Raw genomic sequence first — 25,239 nt, 5'->3', positions numbered from 1 at the left:
CCCTGCTATTATAGAATCACAAGCCAGTACAGCATGTTAACCCTTACTGAGTACTCTCCACTCTGAGAACTCTGCAGACTGAGTACTCTGTGCTCTGAGTACTCTACACTTCAAGTACTCTGCACTGCATGAATATCTTGTACTCTGATTATTCTGTACTCTGAGTATCTTGTACTCTGTGGAAACTACTCAGTACTCTGCTCTTCTGAAAAGAGAAATCATCCATCTATTGTATAGATTCTACTGATTCATAAGTTCACACGGAGGCAAATTAAGTGTTCAGTTAAACAAGGTGGTGATGTCTTCAAAGGATGGAGGGGGATTGTACATGGAGGTGTTCAGCAGAAACAGGGCAGAGGAGGCCTTTTCTACTTGATGTGCTTCTATTCAAGACATTATCGGTCTCTTTATTGATAACATGGTATCTGTGTTCCTGTTGGTTCTGCTGTAGAGAAGCAGCTGACTCAGTGACTGAGTGTCTCTACATGCTGGTTGAACCATCGAGTGTCTCTTGGTTTTTCTCTGAGCTTCAACGCATAACAGCTCCCTGTCCAAAGTTCAAATTTGAATAAAGTTATTATTCTTGGATCAGCCGCCTTACCATGTTAGTCTGGGAGGAGTATGAACTGGGAGGGGAACTGGTCCGACTGGTTGGTTCACCATTTCCTTGAAATGAGTCGGACGATTTGGTGTGGCTCACTTCATCATAGCAAGAAGACGACTAAGGTACTGTAGTCCACCCTGATCCGTGATAGATGAAAAATAACTTTGATTCTCATCAATAGGGTGATGGTTAGTTTCCTGTAAAACCACATGGTTATTATTCTAGGATCAGCCGCCTTACCATGTTAGTCTGGGAGGAGTATGAACTGGGAGGGGAACTGGTCCGACTGGTTGGTTCACCATTTCCTTGAAATGAGTCGGACGATTTGGTGTGGCTCACTTCATCACAGCAAGAAGACGACTAAGGTACTGTAGTCCACCCTGATCCGTGATAGATGAAAAATAACTTTGATTCTCATCAATAGGGTGATGGTTAGTTTCCTGTAAAACCACATGGTTATTATTCTAGGATCAGCCGCCTTACCATGTTAGTCTGGGAGGAGTATGAACTGGGAGGGGAAATTGTCCGACTGGTTGGTTCACCATTTCCTTGAAATGAGTCGGACGATTTGGTGTGGCTCACTTCATCACAGCAAGAAGACGACTAAGGTGCTGTAGTCCACTCTGATCCGTGATAGATGAAAAATAACTTTGAATCTCATCAATAGGGTGATGGTTAGTTTCCTGTAAAACCACATGGTTAAAAACGTTATTCAATGTATTGATGCATTGCTATTTGTCTAAATTGCTATTGAATCATTTTGAAGATTCCTGCTCTGTAGAATGCTACCTGTTAGACTGTGGGCATTGGGGATCAAACCCAGAACCTTCCAGCCTGGAGTCAAGCGTCAGGTTGAGGTTATACTGACTGTTTCCTCAGATTTTGGATTTGTTCTTAATCACAAGTGTCTTGTAGTGACTTTAAAGGTAGTTAGGACAGAATGGACAGTTGTTATATTTGTAGTGTGGTATTATGATTACAATATTTAGACAGTAAGACGGTCATCTTTGTTAGTGAAGGTGTTTAGACGTCATCTTGTACTGGGTCTTGTTCTCTGTGGGCCTGCATCATTCTGCAGTAGTGTAGGCCTACTCTATATCTGAGAGCATCACTCATGTGAGAGGGACATGACCTCGAGGGGAATTTACACTGCCGCCACCACCTCAACACAGAAGTCACTGGTGACTGGTTCGTGTTCTTCAGCTCAGCCAATCCCACTGACATCCTCTCACCAGCAGGTAGTGCTGCGGTGCACCTTTTGGAGTGTTTCAAAATGGAGCTTGGGTGAAATCATTTGGTTTACTACTACCAAGACGTTTAAATGGTTCACTTACACTTGAAGCTTAATGATCCACTTCACTACAGCTGGAGTTGATTGAATCACAGACTGCAGCAGAGTAGACCGTTTGCGATATTTTAAAGGGTAGGATGTTAAACGTGGCAAAGGCGAAGATTTATTTTTGTGTGTATGCGTGTGTGTGTGTGTGTGCGTGTGTGTGTATGTGTGTGTCTTGGCCCTTATCTGAATACCTGCCAGCAAAGGGTGTAACATGAGGAAGGTAAAAAGACAAAAAAGAATCCAACCCAACGAGATTCTCTTGAAGACTTATTTAAGAGAAATGGATAAAGAAAATCCCCCTGCTATTATAGAATCAAACGCCAGTACAACATGATAACCCTTACAGAGTACTCTGTACTCTGAGTTCTCTGCACTCTGAGTACTCTGCACTCTGAGTACTCTGCAGACTGAGTACTCTGTGCTCTGAGTACTCTGCACTCTAAGTACTCTGCACTCTGAGTATCTTGTACTCTGAGTATCTTGTACTAAGAGGAAGCTCTACTCAGTACTCTGCTATTCTGAAAAGAGAAATCATCCATCTATTGTATAGATTCTACTGATTCATACGTTCACACGGAGGCAAATGTCTTCAAAGGATGGAGGGGGATTGTACATGGAGGTGTTCAGCAGAAACAGGGCAGAGGAGGCCTTTTCTACTTGATGTGCTTCTATTCAAGACATTATCGGTCTCTTTATTGATTACATGGTATCTATGTTCCTGTTGGTTCTGCTGTAGAGAAGCAGCTGACTCAGTGACTGAGGCTACGTTTACATGATGACGGTCTGAACAAAAGACGCAAAAGTGGCGTCGCGTCTTCACTTTTTATTCTGCGTTTAGACGAGGGTTTTCGGGAGGAAATCTGCGTGCATACAATGACGCAAAAGTGTGTGGATTTCGATTGGGTATGCATGTCAGGTGGCTAGGTGGTGCTGTCATACACTATCACACAACACCGCCATGTCTGAGCGCATGCGTGGAATCTTTCTTCTCTTATCTGCGCCGCGAAAACCAAAACATAATGCATATCCTTCTCCGTTCAGCAATACTATCTGTACATATCCTGTACATTTCGTGGAAAGACTCCTGTAAGTTTATTAGAGCTGCCGGAGCAGCTTGACGGTCCTACGCATGGAAATAATCCAACATGTTTGTTTATTTCCCTGTACTGGGGCATGTATAAACGTAAACGCGTACGCGACGTGAGCAGATCTGAGCAGAGTTTGCGTCTTGGCAGTGTAGATGGAAACGCTACGGTGGAGCGTGTTCAAGTTTTCCACTCTGGAGGGTGGTTTCAGATATTTGCATTTTTAAGAATAACGCTTAAGAGTAACGTTTTTACCCGCAAGCGTCCTCGTGTAAACGGGGCCTGAGTCTCTACAGGCTGGTTGCACCTAACACACTCTCGGTATGAAAATGTCAAATACCAACTGTTGGCAAGGGCAATTTAGCGTCGGCCGCTGACGGGAAAAAGTACCCTTCGGCATCGGTTGCTGACCGGAAAAGTACCCTTCGGCGTTGTCTGCAGACGGAGAGGGGGTTTAATTCACTACAATGTAATGCTGATGTTTGACATTCAGAGCGGGTATGTATTAGCCCGACTACGGCTCTAATAGACGCTGTGAGCATTTTTCCAATTGGATCATTTTTTAGGATATTTTTCTGTGAAAATGGCGAACATACTTTTTATTCTGGGTGGAAAATATGATATTTTAGTATAGTTACGCCATTTGTTTATGTAAACATTTTTAGAGAGAAATGTGCATTTAACTTTCATAATCTTATATATATTTATTTATTTATTTATTTATTATATACAGGGACCACCAGACTTCCGCGAAGCAACGAGAATAATATATTCAATTGAAGATGGGTGTGCGAGAATAGGGATATAGTGCCACACCGTCAATATGAATTTCATTCATAGAATTTCCGAGAGGAAGGTAATAATTGATAATTGAATAAAGCTATGGTCTACTTATAATATAATTAAATAGTTGTATATTTATATATACATAATCTATATTTTAATATTTAATTGATTAAATACAAAAACGGCTTTAAGCATGTGACATGCCTACGTTTCTTTGGGCTTTTCTTTTCATGGCCCTGCTTCAACGTCACGTGACTCTCATGGTTGCTATGGAGCGGTGAAGCCACGCCCCTTCCGGTAGAGCCCACACGACCTATGAGATCGTAAAATATGAATGGGTTTCAATGGAGATAAAGTAATTATTTTCTGGTCCCAGTCTTTATATGCCCCAGATTACACAATGACAACGACTATACGTCTCGTATGTGACGTCACGCTCCCTGCGACTGGCGTGGACAAGACCGACAATCTCCCCATCGGCATAACTAAAACTCTCCACATGCCCCGACTTATAATGGTTTTCACCTCTTTCAATGCTTTTATCCTCCCCTTGGAAAAAAGTGGTGAAGTGGAGCAGAGAGATCGCCATGTCTGTACCGGAGTTCCGGGTGCGGGTGTGGTGACGTATATCATTCGCGTTGAGAGCAGCGAAGAGCTGTAGTTCACAAAGCGGCCTCACACAAAACTTAACATTATCAAACTTCTACACGAAAATGTTTAGTTTTCTTTGCATGAAAAATTATCATTTTACCAATTACCACTTGTTGTTGAGTGACAATGGCGCTGCAATCCACGCAGACTGCCAAGGTTTAGTTCAGTGTTGAGTTAAAGCGCGGCTGTGTTGCGGTGCCGGTGTGATCGCTCTATTGCAGTGGTTCCCAAACTGTGGTACGCGTACCCCCAGGGGTACGCCACGTGACACAGGGGGTACGCGAAAAAATGCAAAAGAAAAAAAAGAAAAAACATCTTTTGTAAAGAGCGTCATTACATGTTTAAACCGGCGGATTAATAAGCGCCTGTTCACTCACTGTCATGCATAGACATGTATAGGCTACCCTCTGGTGGTCAGTGAATTAATTGCACTGCCGAAACATACACGTTGCCCGCCGCCCGGCTAACCGCCGTAAATGGATAAATGGCTAAAAAGGATAAATTGCCCTTCCAGAGGGACATCCACTGCTGCCACCAGTCAGCTAACAGTCGAAGGTGCACTTTCCAGCGACAACAACCCACATTATTCGTCACCTTCAACGTCGTCTACCTTTGACCGGGATGCTAGCGATGCACCTGTGGCTGGTCACGCTGAGAGCATAGCCACGGACAGTGGTGAGGAGTCCGATGCAGAGCCTCCTGATGCGGGAAAGCATGCAGCGACGGGCAAAGGAACAACCTCGTCAAAAAGGAAAATATGGTACGAAAATATGATGAAAACTATATTGCTTTGGGGTTCACTAAGATTAATACTGGTGGATTTACTCGGCCACAGTGTGTTATATGTGCAAAAGTACTGTCTCACAACTCAATGAAACCGTCACTGTTGCGCAGACATTTAGAAACAAAACATGCTAATTTGAGAAATAAGCCACGGAGTTTTTTGAGCGAGAATTGAGAGGACTTTCTACCAGTAAGACTTGCATACGGGAGACAGATACCGTTAATAGGAGCGGGCTACAAGCATCTTACATGGTGAGTTACAGAGTGGCTAAAACTGGCAAACCACACACTATTGTCGAGGACTTAATTGTCCCTGCTGCCATGGATATGGTCGGGACGATGCTGGGGGAAAAAGCCAAAAAAACTATACAGACCATGCCTTCATCCAATAACACTGTTTCTCGGAGAATCAGTGACATGGCCGAGGACGTGTTAAAACAACTACTACGTCGTGTACGAGCCAGTGAATTTTACGCGCTACAGCTGGATGAGTCGACAGATGTAGCCGGCCTGGCACATGTCCTGGTATATGTGCGATACATTCATGAAGGGACAATTAAGGAGGACATGCTTTTCTGCAAATCTCTGGAAAAAAGGGCAACTGGAGAGGACATTTTCAAAATGCTGGACACCTTTGTGACATCAAACGGACTTATGTGGACACAATGTGTTGGTATCTGTACCGATGGCGCACGGGCCATGTCCGGGAGACACAGCGGAGTAGTAACGCGCGTGCAAGCGGTTGCTCCTGATGCCACTTGGATTCACTGCAGCATCCACCGAGAGGCTCTTGCTGTCAAGGGAATGTCTGCCAGTATGAAAAATGTTTTGGACACAACAGTGAAAATGGTGAACTTTGTGAAGGCCAGGCCCCTGAACTCTCGCATTTTTTCTGCATTATGCAGTGAAATGGGCAGCGATCATGAGACGTTGCTACTTCATACAGAGGTGCGCTGGTTATCAAGAGGCAAAGTATTAACACGTTTCTTTGAACTCAAAGATGAACTTAAGATTTTCTTCAGTGATCACAACTTTCATTTGTCTGAGCATCTGCACGATGAAAAGTTTCTTACACGCCTGGGTTATCTGTCCGATATTTTTTCTCGTCTGAACGAACTTAATCTTGGATTACAAGGGGTTTCAGCAACCATATTCAACGTGCGAGATAAAATTGAAGCCATGATAAAAAAGTTGAACCTCTGGTTAAACTGCACGGAGAACAACAACACAGAGGTCTTTCCCACGTTGCATGAATTTTTATGTGCAAATGAACTCTGCCTGACAGACAGCATGAAACACGAGATAACCGCGCACCTCCGTGAGCTGGCTGCACAGCTGCGCAGGTATTTCCCCGAATCTGACAGCTCAGACAGTTGGATACGTCATCAGTTTACAGATATGCCTGCTTTCTTATCAACATCTGAACAGGAAAGTCTCATTGAGATCACAACAGATGGTTCCCTGAAAATGGAATTTAATCAGAAGCCACTGTCGGATTTCTGGATCGGACTGTGCACAGAATACCCCGTGCTGGCCAAACGCGCTGTTAAGACTTTGATGCCCTTTGCCACCACGTACATGTGTGAGAGTGGATTCTCAGCTCTGACAAGTATGAAAACAAAATACAGAGCAAGACTTTGTGTGGAGAACAATTTAAGACTCAGACTTTCTCAAATTCAGCCAGATATTGCAGACCTATGCGCATCCTCTCATGCACACCCTTCTCATTAAAGCTGCGGTGAGTTTGTAATTTAGTTTCAAGCGGTTTATAATTGAATATGTTCTAGAAATGTAGAAATGTTTGGTAGATTACTTTTTTCAAAAGTGAACTGGTGTTGCACACTAAAAATGCTGGTAAGAATTGATCCATTTGGTGAAAAATAAAATAATATAGAAATGTATAGAAATATGTGTGTGTGTGTGTGTGTGTGTGTGTGTGTGTGTGTGTGTGTGTGTGTGTGTGTGTGTGTGTGTGTGTGTGTGTGTGTGTGTGTATGTGCGTGCGTGCGTGCGTGTGGTGATGGTGGTGGGGGGACTTACAGACAGGTTTTTTGTGTGTGCGGTAGTAGGGGGTACATGGCTGGAGGTCAGATGTCTAAAGGGGTACGTGGCTGTGAAAAGTTTGGGAACCACTGCTCTATTGGGATACACAACCTACTTGAGTTCCCATGAAGACACTCTGCTTTGTTCAGAAAACTAAAACAGTGGTTTGTACTTTTAAGTTTTAAGAGCATGTGGAAAAATGCACTATTCTGGATGACCCAGAGAAGAATATTGAAAGGTTGATTTGTAGTTGGGATGTACATTTCTGGCAAAAATACTATTCAATATTCCTGAATAGACTGGTCCTGGTCCGGGTCCGGGTCCTGGTCCTGGACCTGGACCTGGACCTGATCCTGATCCGGGTCCCGGATCACGGCCCAATCCCAGTCCAGGTCCCGGGATTGGTCCTGGTCCGGGTCCATGTCCATGTCTTGGTCCGGGTCCGGGTTCGGGTCCGGGTCCTGGTCCATGTCTTGGTCCAGGTCCGGGTCCAGGTCGCGGTCCCTGTCCGGGTCCTGGTCCGGGTCCGGATCCTGGTCCGGGTCCGGGTCCTGGTCTGGGTCCTGGTCCCGGTCAAGGTCCGGGTCCTGGTCCTGGTCCTGATCCGGGTCCGGGCCCAGGGCGGGTCTGGACCAGAGGTTCTGCTGTAACCCAGTGGACTGGTTGTGTCGTCAGAGGTTGTGCCATAAATTGGCTCAGTGATCTGTGTGTGTGTGTGTGTGTGTGTGTGTGTGTGTGTGTGTGTGTGTGTGTGTGTGTGTGTGTGTGTGTGTGTGTGTGTGTGTGTGTGTGTGTGTGCTGCAAAACTGTTTTACCTGGAAACACGTGCTGAGGGGGGCAGCTCCTCTGTGGATTGGTAAATGTGTCCGTGTATTGCTTATCAATTAAAGACTGAGTTTACTGAGAGTTTACTGTAAAGAATACAAAGTTAGTTCATGTTTCACTGCTTTTCTGACCTGTGGGGTAAATTGAACACTGTGTTCAATATTCAAGTGATTTGTTTGTCTTGATGCTACTCCAAATTAAAAGAAGGACGAGACAGAAATCATTTCAATGTGCTGATATTTTAAAGAGTTAAATATTTGTGTGTATTGACTGGTTATTTACAGTTTTATAGATCCACCTAGTAGCCTGTAGCTGGACTGTACCACTTTCACAGGGGGGTTCCTGTGGATCTAGACTCGATTCCTATGGCTTAACCACAGCCATGGAGGGAGAAAAATATACTTGTTGGTCATAAGAGGATACCCTATCGATATGTTGAGCTTCACCAGTTGATTTATATGGAATCTGTGGTTCAGTAAAGTGACCGAATTCAAACTTTGTTCCAGTGGAAAAAATATTCTAATGTTCTTTACTTTTAATTGCACATTTTTTTAAGTCGATTGCACTTCTTTTTTCTGTTGTAGTTTAAGCACAGTCACAGTCTTCAAGGTGTTTAATTATTCATCTCTGTTATTATCTGCTGTACACATCTGTACTGTAGTGAGGGCAGTGTGGTTATGTTGTGGGGTTCATATTGATGGTCTATGACGTCCATAATGCTTTAATGTGACGCAGTCACAATGATCTTCTCTCTCAATAAACATCTAAAGTTCAAAAGGCAATTGAAGTGATGGATGAGTTGTGTTTGTGTCCAGGTCTCCAGTCTACTATGGATGAGGAGAGAGAGGAGGGGGGTCCTGCCTCTAAGACCACTCTGTCTGGGGAACATGGCCTCCGGAACAAAGCTAAGAGGTAAGAAGAGGATCTCTCTCTCTGTGACTGTTGTCCACCTCAGAGCTCAGCAGTGATACACCATGACTCCATCATTAGTCTGAGTAAAAACTGTGTGTGTGTTGAAGCCCAGAGCAGCAGCAGACCTCAGATCACTCTAGATCCTCAGTTGTCGTATCGGCCACGTTTAAAACACAACGTGAACAGCCAGACCAGAAAATCAGGAAGAGCAATACATCTGACCTGAGCAGTAAGGCTCCCCTGATATGAACAGGGCTCTGTTTTTGTTCTCTACTGTGTTTGGTCTGCATGACTGCCGTTCTGTGGTCAACATTGACAGTAAAACAGTGACCTCCATTTGGTCATTGTTTGTTCCTAATATCAGAGAAGGAAAAGATAGCATGCTTAAATTAGACTATGACCATCACAAAGTTTGGTACGTCAGTGTTGATCAAACAGATTGATAATTCTGTGATTCTAGTTCAAAGCATTAGGGTACTCAGAATAAAAACACATCAGTATAGGTCCAGCAGGAGAGAGCAGGCTCTTGTTATCAGACCCTACTGGTGCCGATGTTTACAAGTCAGGAAAAATACAATTGTGTGTGTGTGTGTGTGTTGTGTGTTGTGTTGTGTTGAAGCCCAGAGCAGCAGCAGAGAGCAGACTCCCCTGGACCCAGCTGTGTCTCCATGAAGAGTGACCGGTCTATGAATCTACCTGATGAGTTTAAAGATGGGAATCACCAACCTTATAAGAAAAGGTGAGGATACAGCCAATACATCAGGGCTGTTCAACTGGCGGCCCACGGATCATTTTGATCCGGCCCGCCGATCATTAATCAGAACATAAAAACGTCCGATCACAGGACCACTTGGTGCTGGATTGATTCATGGCTGAGGCCGTTTATTCTGCTGTTTGAATCGTATGAATTTGAATCATTTTCTGTGTTAGCTAAACGCATTGTGAATCAACGCTCACAGTATGAAGGGTAATAAGTGTGTTTTTATGTCAACATGTTAGTGCTTAAATGCCATTCTAGCTGCTTACACTCATAGACGTACAGCCCGCTATTAGCCCGCTATTCTCCCGACGGGTCGTGTATGTAAACGACATATCCTGACATTGAACATCCTGAAAAAAGACTACCCCTGAGGTTGTATTTTAGCCGGCGGAAATGTTAATTACCTTATATGTGAATGAGCAGTAGAATGTCGGCATTTCACACCATTTGAGTGGGCGTGTTGCATGTTGAGTGGCACCCTAAATGATAATCAGCCTGTTGCCTTTTGTTCGCTGAATGGTTTAAAAATATTTTAATGTTGGCACTGCTTTTCAGAGTCAATTGTGGTGAACGCTAAATGATAGGTCTTATAGTAACCCTAAAAGTACACATCATACAATAAATTGTACTTTATTCTTAGTTCCACTAACTTTACAGTACACGTTTGCACAGACACAACCGGACTCGTTCATTACTTCACTAGACTGACACACACACACACAGACCAACACACACTCACACAGACATTAACCAGCTAACGCTTACGCTAGTTTAATAAACTTTGTATGCTTGTGTAACCCAGGTAGTAAATCTTCCAGGCTATTACCTCCATTATTTTGGAAAATTAAGCTGCATTCCATGTGATTTGTTGTTAAATTTTGTTTTTTAAAGAAATAACCTATTCCCAATTTGGTCACAAGGTGGCAGCGGAGGCGCAGTCAATACACTCTTTTAATTGCGAAGAAAAAACGCTACGAGTCATCATCTTACTCGCACATGAGTTTTTTGTTCTTCCTCTTGCCTGCTACGCAGTTCGTGTGGATGTTGGAGAAACAACATAGCTGTACCTTGATAAAACTGAGTTAGAAAGTTGATAACTGAAATAGAAAGTAAATATTGATAAACATTGAGACGATTGAGAAGCTGTGGACGTCGTGTAGAACTTTGTTGAACTATTGATTGATATTCCGGTGAGTTATGGCCGCTGCTCAGCATGATACGTTAGCATGCTAACTGTATTAGCGATTTGTTGCGCGCTGCTAAAACTACAGAGATTAGCCTTGAACTTTTATCAAAAACCAGTCGGGATATTGTTGAAAAGGTGGTAACATGACTATATGAACATGTGATAAGTGTATATGTACTGTGTTTATGTGTATGTGGACATTTATTATGGACTTAATGAATATTTTTCCTGCACGTTGTGCAGGCTGGTTTTTTTTGTGGAGCCCTTCAAAGGACCGTCATCTGTCCATATCTCCATTCTGGTTGCTTTCCATCTTCTGCCAGGGGATCACCATTCACATTGCCATTCCATCCTTCAATACTCTTCCTGGATTGCCTCATCTGACATCCATTGGGGTGGTAGGACTCCCGGGGTGGACTCAAATTTTTATTATTTTTTTAATATAATTTTTTATTATTTCTTTTTCCTGAGATCTCAGAGGTTTTTTTGGTACAATTTCATTGAAGAAAACCACTTGTGGCTCACCAGAACTCAAAGGAAAAAGATATTGAAGGTTTAAGGTTCTTTGTGAATTTAACTATATTACTGTGTTATCATACTAAATTGTTTATTACTATTACTAGAAGTGTGGTACATTCGTGCATTAGCAGTATTTTGTTCTTCATTCCATCATATTTCTAGTGATATCTGCATTGTGGAATACTGACTCCATAAGTTTTGGTTTCAATATATATATTTTCTTCAAACTAAATCGCCAGTCGGATGTCTTGTGAGTTATTTGGGGTGGATATTACAGGTATATCCTTACAGTATACCAGGAAAGATAACAACCAATCTCCTCATCGAATCTAAAATAGATAATGACCCCTGCCTCTTGGTTTTGTAAACACACTAGCTTAAAGACTTAGGTGCAAGAGGGGTTACACTTGTAAAGCTGGATAACGAATAAATTAACGCACTAAACAGGAGAGACTAATGTTGCATGTCCAATACTAATAAATAAGTCGGATACACAATGAAATTCGCCGCCTGACCGATCGCATATGCTGAATACTAACCATGTAAAAAGCGTACATAAACTTCCAAAGGTTTCAAATCATATTTTGTGTTTTTTAGTCCTTGATGTGCAAAGTAAACAATGTATATAGTAAATAAGGTGCAAAGTCAAACCGGTAAAAGTGATTCCAGAAATGATTTTGTGAGAGGACCAATCACAGCCCTTGCCGTCTCCGTCCGTCTCCGTACACATCGATGGATAGTTAAAAAATATCTGATGCGCACGTAGAGCAACGGAGAGGGTCTCCGACAGGCTCTCCGTCAACGGAGAGGGTCTCCGTGTCTACGCACAGCACTTTACGGAGGACTATACATCCACCTTTACCCTGCTGTCGAGCCCCCTTCCTCGTCACGGATGACTCCGACATGTTTTCTTTTCAGATGTTGTATCATCACCGTGGTGCTTTAGTGCCACGCCATTTTGCTTTCGCAAAGATTGCAACTGACACACTTTTTAGCTTCATGCATTGTAAAGTGCTCCCACACCTTGGAAGATTTAGGTCGAACCGTTTCTCCGCCTCCGCCATGTTTCATGTCCAAAATACAAGCTGTGGTCACTCAAAATATAGCGCATGAAAAGGCTCGCTGTGGGCGCGCATGAAGCATGGTCCTGTCGGCGTTGGCTTTTGTAAACAGTTCCCGGCTACGAGTGACGTATTAAACGCGCGACTCAACAAATTGATGACTAAATTCGTTTTCTCATAGATTGTTTTATCGATTTTATCGATTTGTTGTTGCAGCCCTAATTCACATTATATGAAGGTTATGGAGAGCGATAAAAAGGTGACCTTATGGCGTTAAAGGCGATGCAATGAAAAATGTGAGTGCACCAATATTTTGTGCTGGTGCACCTAAAAAAAGAAGATAGGCGGACAAGTGCAACCAATTCAAAAAGTTAGTCTAGAGCCCTAAAGAGCCTTGCGGGACACCAGTGTCAAGCGTGCAAGGTTTGGACGAGTTGTTATCTTATAGGTGCGATTCATCAAGTAGGATGTGAACCAGGATAGGGCAGATTCAGCAAACTATGAACGACCACCAGAGGGGGCTATAACGGTCCTGAACCAGAGAGCAGACCCTCTCTGAACGACCACCAGAGGGGGCTATAACGGTCCAGAACCAGAGAGCAGAACCTCTTTGAACGACCACCAGAGGGGGCTATAACGGTCCAGAACCAGAGAGAAGAACCTCTCCGAACGACCACCAGAGGGGGCGATAACGGTCCTGAACCAGAGAGCACAACCTCTCCGAACGACCACCAGAGGGGGCGATAACGGTCCTGAACCAGAGAGCAGAACCTCTCTGAACGCCCACCAGAGGGGGCTATAACGGTCCAGAACCAGAGAGCGGAACCTCTCTGAACGACCACCAGAGGGGGCTATAACGGTCCTGAACCAGAGGGCGGTACCACAGCCTCCCTCCGTGTCGCATGGCCTCTTGGTCCCGATAAGAAACCGTTCACAGAGCGCCTGCTGTAGAGAGCGATGATGAGCTGGAGGAGAACAGTCTGTCCCAACAGAACCAACGTCACAGGACCACTTGGTGCTGGATTGGTTCATGGCTGAGGCCGTTTATTCTGCTGTTTGAATCGCATTACTGAAATAATTTTAAGACGACTTGTATCAGACTTTACAGGTTTAATGTTAAAGGTTCAACGTCTTTTAAACTGCCCCATTTATTGAATCAGTTTGAATTGATCTTTGGCGGTGAAGTGATTTATTGAAACAAATGATTCATGAAGAATAACCAGTTTGTGTAGAAATGTAGTAACTGACTGCTCTGTTTTCTATGTTAACATTGTGAATCAAAACTCTATGCACAGTATGAAGTGTGTTAGTGTTTTATGTCAACATGTTAGTGCTTGAATGCCATAATAAATACATTTTTCAGCTCCCCTTTATATTCGTATTTCAAAATCAGAGAAAGATTATTTAAATGGAAGGTCATGAGATAGTAGTTGGGTATCCCTGCAATAAATGATGATAAAACGATATCCACAAATCCTAACTTCCAGATGGTGTTTGTTTTTCAGAAGGAGGCAGCAGAGAGCAGACTCCCCTGAACCCAGCTGTGTCTCCATGAAGAGTGACGGGTCTATGGGTCTACCTCCTGACCTTAAATATGGACGGCCCTCCAAAGAGGAGAGGTAGGGGTTTCAAACAGACGATTAAACAGACAAGTTGGTTGTTATCAGACTCTACTGATACTGATTTTTACAAGTCAGGGGAAAATATATAATAGTGTGTGTCTGTTTGTGTCTGTGTGTTCTCCGCAGACACCAGGAGAGGTCAAAGGTTACCAGTTCTCAGTCTGTACAGCAGCATCAAACAGAGAAGGAGATGAACCAGGAGGTACTGGCCGACACACTGGGGGGCGGTAAGAGGCTTTTACTTTGAAGACAGAGGAGACAATTATTTTGAAGGGCAGAAGAGACTCTTTTTTACTTTGAAGACAGGTGTTTCGGCAGCTTGTCCTACCTTCTTTCAAGACGCCGCGCGAGCCCAGGCAAGGGGGTATTTCAGACGCACGAACCAGTTCAATCAAACAAAATCTAATTACAACGAAAATAGGATCTCTTGATTATAACAAAAAATATATTATCCTAAGGTGTATGCGGGTTTCAGTGTATATGCAAACGAAAAGGTTATATTCAAGCGTGTATCTTTGTATATAATTTGCATAGGCTATTCTTATTTGTGTTTGTATTCGTGTTCGTATTCGTGTTTGTATTCGTGGTCAAAAAGCGATATCGTTCCCGACTGTGGCTGGCATTTTCCTAATGCGGCCCCGTAATGGGCCTCAAATCCTGTCTACCTATATTGAGTTCCAGGAGGCATCTCAAACCAACATAAAAAGTGCCAGCAGGGGGAGGTAATTTTCCATAAAATGAAACTAGAAATAAAGTGGCCCTAACAACACGAGAAATTCAAATTTTAAGGAACAGTATGAGGCTCTTATTTGTTCTCTTCAGACTAAATGACTTTTAACTTCAATGTGAAGATATCTTTCCTCTTGGGGGTTAAATGGTTTGATCCACATACAGTATGTAGGGTAATTGTGGGGGTATCAGATTAAATGGTTTGATCCAGACATGAAGGGTTATTGTGGGGTATCAGGTTTGATGGTTTAGTCCAGATATGAAGGGTTATTGTGGTTGTGTCAGGTTAAATGGTTTGATCCAGATATGTAGGGTTGTTGTGGGGGTATCAAGTTAAATGGTATGATATATATATATATATATATATATATATATATATATATATAGGTTATTGGGGGTCTATCAGGTTAAAGAATGGTAAACATTATACTGAAGATCAACAGCAGAATAACACAGTGGAATAGATGCAACACTATCTTGTTATAACAGCAGAACAAGTCACTTTAGACTGATTCACTATCATTATTACTATCATGAGACCAATCACACTGCTGTGGAAATAATATTCCTGAACATTTTTAATCTGTAACAAGCAGTCCTTAAACTAACTATCAAGAAGTTGATAATTTAGGTTGATAATAAGGAAATATTGACCTGTTTTCACTGATGTCACCATCCACTAACTTATGTACTCTGTTGTTTACTCATTTAGGATCTAATGCTTTCGAGTGCCAACATAAAATCAAGTCTTGTTTGGCGAAGAAGTTCAAGTGTGTTTTTGAGGGAATCGCTAAAGCAGGACAGCAAACTGATCTGAATGCCTTCTACACAGAGCTTTTCATCACAGAGAGAGGCAGTGGAGAGGTCAACAAGGAACATGAGGTCAGACTGATTGAAAAAGCTTCCAGAAAACCAGCCATGGAGGAAACACCAATCAGATGTGAGGACATATTTAAACCCTTACCTGGACAAGATCAACCAATCAGGACAATAATGACAACTGGAGTGGCAGGCATTGGTAAAACTGTCTTAACACACAAGTTCACTCTGGACTGGGCTGAAGGCAAAACCAATCACGACATACACTTCACATTTCTCCTCACTTTCAGAGAGCTGAATTTACTGAAAGGGAAAGAGTTTAGCTTGGTGAAACTTCTTCATCACTTCTTTAATGAGACCAAAGAAGCAGGAATCTACATATACGACTGGTTCCGAGTTGTCTTCATCTTGGATGGACTGGATGAGTGTCGACTTCCTCTGGACTTCCAGAGAAACTCGATCTGGACTGATGTCACAAAGCCCACCTCGGTGGACATGCTGCTAACGAACCTCATCAGGGGCGACCTGCTTCCCTCTGCTCGCATTTGGATAACCACACGCCCTGCGGCAGCCAATCAGATCCCTGCTGAGTGTGTTGACATGGTGACAGAGGTGAGAGGGTTCTCCGACCAACAGAAGGAGGATTACTTCAGGAAGAGATTCAGAGAGGAGACACTGGCCAGCACAATCATCTCCCACGTCAAGAAATCACGAAGCCTCCACATCATGTGTCACATCCCAGTCTTCTGTTGGATCACTGCTACAGTTCTTGAGGACTTCTTCAAAACATCCCAGAAAGTAGAAAAGATGCCCAAGACCGTGACTCAGATGTACAGCCACTTCCTGAGGGTTCAGTCCATGCAGGGGGACAGGAAGTATCATGGGAGAGCTGAAACAGATCCAGACTGGTGTTCAGAGAGCAAGGAGATCATTGTTTCTCTGGGAAAACTGGCTTTTAACCAACTGGAGAAGGGCAACCTGATCTTCTACGAGTCAGACCTGGCAGAGTGTGACATTGATATCAGATCAGCCTCAGTGTACTCAGGAGTGTTCACCCAGATCTTTAAAGAGGAGTGTGGGCTGTACCAGGACAAAGTGTTTTGCTTTGTCCATCTGAGCATCCAGGAGTTTCTGGCTGCCCTTTATGTCTTCTGGTCCTTTATCAACACTGGGGTCAATCTGCTCACAGAAGAACAGCCAACCTCCGACGAAGATAAACTCCTCCTCTTCTACCAGAGTGCTGTGGATAAGGCCTTACAGAGTGAGAACGGACACCTGGACTTGTTCCTCCGCTTCCTCCTGGGCCTCTCTCTGGGGACCAATCAGATTCTCCTACGAGGTCTGCTGGGGAAAAAAGGAAGTAGATCAATGATCCCTCCGATTAAACAAGATCTGCTGGGACAGACAAGAAGGGACTCACAGACCACTAAGAAAACAGTGTCTTACATCAAGAAGAAGATAGGTGGAGACCTCTCTACAGAGCGAAGCATCAATCTGTTCCACTGTCTGAATGAGCTGAACGACCGTTCTCTAGTGGAGCAGATCCAACAGTCCTTGACATCAGGAGGTCTCTCCAAAAAACGTGTCTCTCCTGCTCAATGGTCAGCTCTGGCCTTCATCTTACTGTCATCAGAAGAGGAGCTGGATGTGTTTGACCTGAAGAAATATTCTGCAACAGAGAAGGGTCTGCTGAGGCTGCTGCCAGTGATCAAAGCCTCCAAAACATCTCTGTAGGTTCACTAATAACATGTATTACAATACACACTACACAATATAAATACAACTGGAATATAAGGTTAAAATAATATGAAAAAGATCTCTGTAGGTTCATAACAATATATCATAACAGAATAAACATACTAGTTATAATAATATACAAAACATCTCTGTAGGTTCACTAACAACATATCGTACAATACACACAACACTCTATACATTATACTAGAATATAAGTCATAATAATATATAAAACATCTCTTTAGGTTCAATTATAACATGTCTTACAATACACAAAACATTGTAATACTGTACCTAATCCTAGAGTATTTAAGGTTTTATAACTAACAAAACATACCTGAAGGTTCATTGATAAAATGTATAACAATACATACAAAATAATATGCATAAAACTAGAAAATAAAAGTTATAATAACATAGAAAAATTTGCTGTACGTTCAGTGATAACGTATTACATTATACACAACACAAAATAAATAATACTACAATATAAAAGCAGTGAAGATTAAAAAAACATTTTCAATCAACTATTTAACATACACCCAAATCATAATTATTATTTGTACCCATAGGTAATCTGGTTTTGCAGTTTAAAAGTGGGCTTCTGTTTCAGACAGGCACAGTTTCAGACATCACATACACACAAACACAAATGGGACCGTCAGGTGAAACTGTTCAAAGTGCTCCAGTGCTAATCCCAATTAGGACACTTAAAACTGACCAGCATAATTTAGATAGTAAAAAACAGATAAAATAATCAGAAAATCAACAAATTAATAAATAATACGTAAGCATATATTCTCCAGATATATTTTGTGCAAATTTCGCCGTTTCTACAGCTTGTTCATCAGCTTGATTGCAGCTGGAACAAAGGTGTTTTTAAAACGCTTGGTTCAAGTCTTTGGAACTAAAACCCTTTTTCCAGAACGGAGAAGCTGAAACTCATTGTGCAAAAGATGCAAACGGTCATTTAAAATAGAGTCGGTTATCCGCTGTACCTGTCTAGTGTACAGGGAGGCCGGGTTCCGCTGAGAATCTTCTATTAACTTACTGGACCATTTCACCACCTGATTAAGTGAGTTCCTGTTCTTGACAAAAAGACTTCCAAACCATGAAACCAAAGAAAAGGATACAACAGATTTGATAAAAGTACGATAAAACAAGGTCATTATGGTTTTATCCACATGGAGGTAGAACAGTTTCCTCAGACATTGAAGACGCTGGTGCCTCCTTTTACACACAGCAATACAATTTTCTTCAAAGTTCAGTTTAAAATCAGTTATCGTTCCAAGTAGTGGGGTCGGATGCATGTGTAATTTTTCTCAGTCATTTCAAATTGGTGTTAAAGTTTGGTTTTCACTTCTAAGTTGAAGTTTAGGGTCTATAGAAAAATTTGAGTCCGAGTGTCAAACACACAGATAAAAAATGGCCTCTAGGGGGCGCCGCAAAATATCTAAACTGCAACAACTTTTGATTAGATTAACCAAATTTAACAAATGAGGTATGTATGGATTCAGAATTAAAAGGAGAAACTGGTATGCTAAGCATTTGGTGACCAGATAAAAATAAATACACTTTTAGCCCAAAATATTACATGGACACAAGCGAAATTATGCTTTTTTAAAGATAAAGTCTGAATATATCCTCACAGTTGCTAAGGAATTTTACTTTTTAATGTTATTTCACAAGTCAAGACTGTGTGGTGATTAAACTGAAATTGAAATGCTCCTCACTCTTCTATTCTATGCCCTAGGAGGCGCCGCAAAATGTAGTAACAGCCATGAACTTTCTATGTATTGATTTAGGATCAGGTGTCTCAACTTTTTTCAGTCAGTCAATCAATCAATCAATCAATCAATCAAGCCAACAAGCCATCATTTTATTCACAAGAAATTTTCACAAAAGAACTTTATATCTGGAAGAAAGTAAATCAATAACAATAAGAAGATAAACAATAGTTTTTCTGGCATTCAAAAAATGAACAGAGGACCATAGGGCTAACATTTATTCTGAGAACTTCACTCTACAATGATAACTATAATTTACTTCTTTGATTTATTCTATGTCAGTCTTAGAAGTTCTGACATGTGCACTTGCACAGATGTGTGCACTTTAACTTCGCCTTCATGCACTTGCACCGAGAACTGGCAGGTCGACTTGTACAAGTACTTGTACAACCACACTTCACATCTAGTTGGAATACGTCTTTGGCAAGTGGTAGCGTAGTCCAAATGGGAAGAAGTTTGCTGTCCTCTTCTTTCCACCCATGGTCAGTGGGGTTGTTGTCTGGCATTATAGACCTAAATGAATGAATACATAAATGCATGTTTTTTTTGTGATTATATAGTACTCAAATCCATACAGGTGCATACTTACATGTGGGCTGTTGTCCAGATGCTTGCTTGGAAGACACTCCTTTTGAGATGTAGATCCAAAGCATCCATTGTTGGGGGGATTATTTCAACATCCCTCGTCTTCTGTGAGAATAGCCTCATTCGAAGAAGATCAACATCATTTTCCTCATTTGATATACTGGAGTACAGCCTACAGACAAAGTTTACTGCAACTTCTTTCAGCCTTGGAGAGGTTTGGAATGGAGTCTCAATGATGGTTGCGAACTCCTCTGTCAAGTGTGGAACTTCGTGCATCAATTTGCAGCAGGATCGCTTACCCCTGAACTTGAAAGAAGATGTGCTGTCTGATCCCGTGAATGCGTGGAAGAGAGCCATGGCTTTACATGTTTCTGTGCCCAGTTTTGTGGCGAGAGTGTTCAGGGAGATCATTCTTGATGTCTTTCCAGTTTTGAAGCAGATCCAGATTTCTGCAGTTGCATTCAAAGCCTTGATATGATGGAAATTACTCAACATCTGTGTCTCCAGTATAGACCATCCCAACTGATGCTGTTTGGAGGGCATGGAGAAGATGCACTAGGACACGAGTGTCAGCTTCCTCGTGGTTGCAGCGATCCATTGGAGGACTGTTTCCAACATGGTGGACGCAATCATCTGCTGTTATGTAGACATCTTTGTCATCTGGGAACTGTCCATTTGTTACAAGCGCAGTTGACAGGAATGAAAACAGTTCTGTCTTATTATCCTCATTTGCCAGAAATGCCTGCCAATCTCTTGGGACTTTGGCAGTGCCAGAGATGCGTTGTCGGGTGCCTGATCCTCGCTTTTCTCTTGTTCCTCCTTTGATTGTCAAAGCACGATACTGGTCCCAGACGATGTCCACTCGTGTTGATCTTTTCAGGTCACGTTGAACTCTTGGGCAGAACACCTTGTCGAAGTAGGACTCAAAGGTCTTCCCTTGGACAGTCGTGCCAGGCAGTGAATGGATAAGTGCTCCACCATCAATGACAATGAAATCATAAAGATCTGGTGCAACTATCTCCTCACTGTCAGATATTCCTCCACTCTTAGGATTCCCCAGGATGTAAAACAACAAATCTGATTTCGTACAGGAGTTGAGGGATCCTTCGCATGACAATGCAGGTGGGTATGGAGAAGACTCGTGGCAGAAAAAATCTTCCAAATTCCCACTCCGGCTTTCCAGCACAATGAAAGCTTTCCCATTCCCTCTGCATGACGTTTGAAGTGCTGCATCCTCATTTTAGCTGCTGTCTTCTTGCGTGTTTTCTTCTCATGGAACAACATCAAGTTGTTTCGCTTGATCGGAGCTGTCAGTGGTGTGTCATGTGAGTCCAGCACATTCTTTTTGAAGTTGTTGTACTGCTCTTGTCCCATTGACTCAACTTTAAGGACCGATGCTGCAGCGGCTGCAGACTCGCACACCTTGTTATCTAAAGTAACCAGGTCTTTACTGCTCTCCTCAAAGGGATTCCCATTGCTGAGCAACAGCTCCATCAGGTGTTTGGTGTGACGTTGAAAACGCTGCTGTGATGCTGATCCTTCCTCGTGATGAGGACGCCATTCGGAGTCATCACTGTCATTTACAGTGGTAAACTCTTCCAGGACACGGCTGATTTCCGGGCCTGTCACAATCCAGCGTTCCAACATGTCCGGGTTCTCTGTGAGGCCAATTATGCCACCCACTCCTTTCACCCTTTTGTTGGCTTGCTCGTGTGCTTGGTCAATCGGCATAGCTGAAAAGCGTAGATTGCTGCGAGTTTCCGTCCAATGTCCCTTTTCGAACTCTGCCCGGATACTATCTGGGAGACAGTCCATGTCCTTTATAAAGACTGGAAGCCACCGGGCATAGTTATGATGGTCGAGAGCAAAGAACAGAGGAACAAGCTTCTGCAGGGTTGTGACCATGAGTTCGATCTTCCGTTCGCGATGTGCTCGTATGAACATGAAGATACTCTGTTGGTACTTGTACACAAGCAGCCAGAAGGAGAATGTTGGGCTCTCATGGGCAACTCTCTCAACCCAGTCCTCAAAGACCATCTCAGTTCCACTGTCCTCATAGGCTCGCTGTAGAAGGCTGTGGAGTACCACAACAGTAACTTGATGGGCATATCTTGTTCTCATTACATTGGATGCCTTCAGAAATGATGTGGCTGCTGCCACTGAATTCACTAGCCCAGCTTCTTTCAGGGCTTCAGGCCATCCTGATCCACGCAGAAGATCTCCCATGGTACTCCACAAAGCCATTTCAATGTGGAGCCCACCTAACATCACCACAAACTTGTCTTCTCCGAAGATGTCAGGGAAGGTCCACTGCATTTTTTTTGCAAGGTCATACAGGGGTTGGTCCACTACCATCACAGGGACTTGTTGTGGGTTGAGGTGCTCAGTGTTTTTCTTCACCAGGTTCATTCCATGGTGAATCATTTCTGGGGTTGCTGCTTTGTCATGAAAAAGTGGCTGGAGGGCCTCAATGCTTTTTTCCGGCTGTCCAACAACATCAGATCGAGCAGCATGGAATGAAGACCACATTGTTGGAGGGCCACTTTCTAAATCAGAATTGACATAGAGGATGTCATTTACTGCCTTCATCCATGCCTCCTCATGCTGTCTCTCTGCATCAAATGAACCTCTCACCACTGGCTGCACAACTTTAACTGGAGGTTGGGTAACAAAATTCCGGCCCACAGGTGGTACAGATGTATACGAATGAGGCAGGATGGGTCCTACTATGCTGCTTTCTCCTGATTTCTTTGAGTTGATTTTCAGACATTCTTGGTGCAACCCAGGCTTCTCTGATGTAGGAAACTGAAATAGTGAAATCCTAGTTCCATGGAAGGATGAGCTTGCAGTGTGTGATGTGGGATTATGATCCAAGTTATCAAGCGCTGCAACTGTGAAAATTTGCCGACGCAAATTTGTAGGACAGACTATATCTGCATTCTTCCTGGTCTGTTGTGCAATGGCCTGTGCAAAGCAAACTTCCATGCTGAGGACCTTCTCATATGATACTGTGAGTTTATATTTGTGTAGCAGATTGACTAACTTCTTGCTTCTTGTTTCCGAATGCAAATCAAGGGCAAGGAACACTGCAAGTGGAGGCTCACATTTCAAGTTTGTTGAAAGAGAGGTCATATTTAGCATGGCCACCTGACTCACAGACAGAGTCTGTCTGGAATTATCTTGATCTGTTGAGGATTTGGGTCCTGTGAGGAGATGGCGGAAGAAATACTTCATTTTCTGGGGAACAGACGTCTCTTCACAACCACTGGGAAATGAGCCATCAAATTTAATGCAGTTTCATGATTAAAAACTGCTTTTCTGAGGATTGAAGCTGCCATTAGTAATGTGTGCGCTTCTTCATCTGGTGTTTGTGATGTGTCTGATATGATCTTCCTAGCAGTTTTCGAACACATAATGAAAACTCTGTCCCTGATACCTTTCTCCTCTGTCAAATCAGGGAAGTTCTTGAGGACTGTTTCCTTTAGGCGTGTCCGGTTCACGATTTTCTGGATACCATATTGTTCCAGTCTCTCAGTCATCATCTCTGTTAGATCTTGCAAAGCAAAGACTCTACTACCCCCGCTAATTTCTTCTTTTATGAATTGTAGCAATTCATTTTCTGCTGTGATTTCAAGGTTTTCACTCACTGTGGTTTGTTTACAAATCACATTGTAACGGCGGTTAAACATTGTGTAGCATTTCAGATGATACTTTGCTTCAATAGCAACCAGATCTCCTTCTGCAAGGAGTGCCAGAATACGATCTTCTCCTAGTTTTACTGCCTTGTCATGTATCTCTTGGGTAAGTGATAATTTCTGGAAAGAATGGTCTACTGCATCTGTTTCTTTAGCACAGAAGAGACATAGATTGCGGTTAACAGGTTCTCCAGTCTGACAAGATCTTCTATTTACACCAGGCAATCCCTCACGGGCAGTGCATTTTTTTGCGTGTTCAAATGCTGAGGATCTGTAAAGCTGACAACATGATTTGTGCCAGGTTGCACGATTCTGCTGCATCAATTCTTCATCTGGAAGATCTACATCTGGGTGGGGAGCCGCACCAATAGCTCTAAACTGACTCACAAGGTTGATGATTTCTTTGTAGGCTCCCACTCTACGACTGGCAACTGGATTCGCAAGAGGGCAAACAAGTTGTTCCTCAGTTTCTTTTTGGCACAGAATGCACAATTCCCATTTTCTTGCCTCAGCCATCTCATAAAAACAGAATTCAAGCAGCCCATACCCTGCTTGTTGAACTCCTGTATTTTGTCAACAGGAAAGATAAAATATAATAGTTTTGTATTTACCTTTTTGTAACCAAATCACACTTAAGTATGTTATGTAAAATAAACAGCTAAAAACCTAAAATTTACACAAGTGCAAGACCCAGTAGACCTATTCATTCCATCCTGCTGCCAGCATTAAAGTTAGCTTTAACTGGTGCTAGCAAAATGACTAATGTTAATGCTAGCTACTGTTTGGATTTATTAGCTACTAGCTGTGGTTGATATTTCACAATTTATCACACATTATTTGTCATACAAGTTCATTAAAAACATAACTTAGCATCCAAACATGTTCATTGTTGTTTTCTTACCTTCAACATACGAATATTGCCAGAGAGAAATTAGCACAGATGCTTGATTGTCAAATGAAGGGAAATGTGTCTGCTAGTCTGCCCTCTTGTGGCAGTAGATGGCATAACTCTACTATAACCTTATTTTTCATGGATGAAAGCAGCAAAATAATTAAAAAGTGCAACAATAACAAAAGGCCTGCAAGTTGGGTGCTTCATATCACGTAGGCTATATGCAGCCATATTTGTGTACGGGTATCCTAGCTATGTTTGTGCTATAGGGATATTCTGAACACCAATCTTAAATCCAGTCGAGTCATTACACAGCCTTTATTTACAATAACTTTAAAAATCATGTTTCATAGCAACTTTGAGGACATTTCCAGACTTTATCTCCAAAAAAAGCATAATTTCGCTTGTGTCCATGTAATATTTTGGGATAAAAGTGTATTTATTTTTATCTGGTCACCAAATACTTGGTATACCTGTTTCTCATTTTAATTCTGAATCCATACATACCTCATATGTTAAAATTGGATAATCTAATCAAAAGTTGTAGCAGTTTACATATTTTGCGGCGCCCCCTAGAGGCCATTTTTCATTCATTCACTCGGACTCAAATTTTTCTGTAGACCCTAAACATCAACTTGGAAGTGAAAACCAAACTTTAACACGAATTTGAAATGACTGAGCCTTATACGACCCCACTAAAGGTATTTATACGAATCCACATACTGCACTGGTTTTGCTTTTATTGTCGTGACATCGTGAGGGGAAGCATGTTTTCTAAAATTAATTATCATATCTTTTGTTTTGGATATGTTTAATTGA

The 25,239-nt window shown here is 42.4% G+C and overlaps 1 protein-coding gene across 4 annotated transcripts in view; it reads left to right on the top strand.

Annotated features, from left to right (window-relative positions):
* The first annotated feature begins 666 nt into the window (after positions 1–666).
* Positions 667–25,239, top strand: part of LOC307088604 (NLR family CARD domain-containing protein 3-like) — a 43,457-nt gene continuing 18,884 nt past the window's right edge. For 2 of the 4 annotated variants that reach the window (XM_079754544.1, XM_079754541.1), the window contains exons 1-6: positions 4,744–5,225; positions 8,932–9,028; positions 9,648–9,767; positions 14,060–14,173; positions 14,303–14,403; positions 15,618–17,454. In XM_079754544.1, the coding sequence (XP_079610670.1) occupies positions 5,153–5,225; positions 8,932–9,028; positions 9,648–9,767; positions 14,060–14,173; positions 14,303–14,403; positions 15,618–17,454 (2,342 nt within the window). In that variant the 5' untranslated portion in view covers positions 4,744–5,152. Of the gene's footprint in view, positions 727–990; positions 1,213–4,743; positions 5,226–8,931; positions 9,029–9,647; positions 9,768–14,059; positions 14,174–14,302; positions 14,404–15,617; positions 17,455–25,239 lie in introns of those variants that run through there. The other 2 variants (XM_079754543.1, XM_079754542.1) reach the window with 2 other exon arrangements.

The sequence above is a fragment of the Pollachius pollachius genome, assembly GCF_949987615.1.
Source record: "Pollachius pollachius genome assembly, chromosome: 17".
NCBI lineage: Eukaryota > Metazoa > Chordata > Actinopteri > Gadiformes > Gadidae > Pollachius > Pollachius pollachius.
This window is presented reverse-complemented; position numbering and strand designations above follow the sequence as displayed.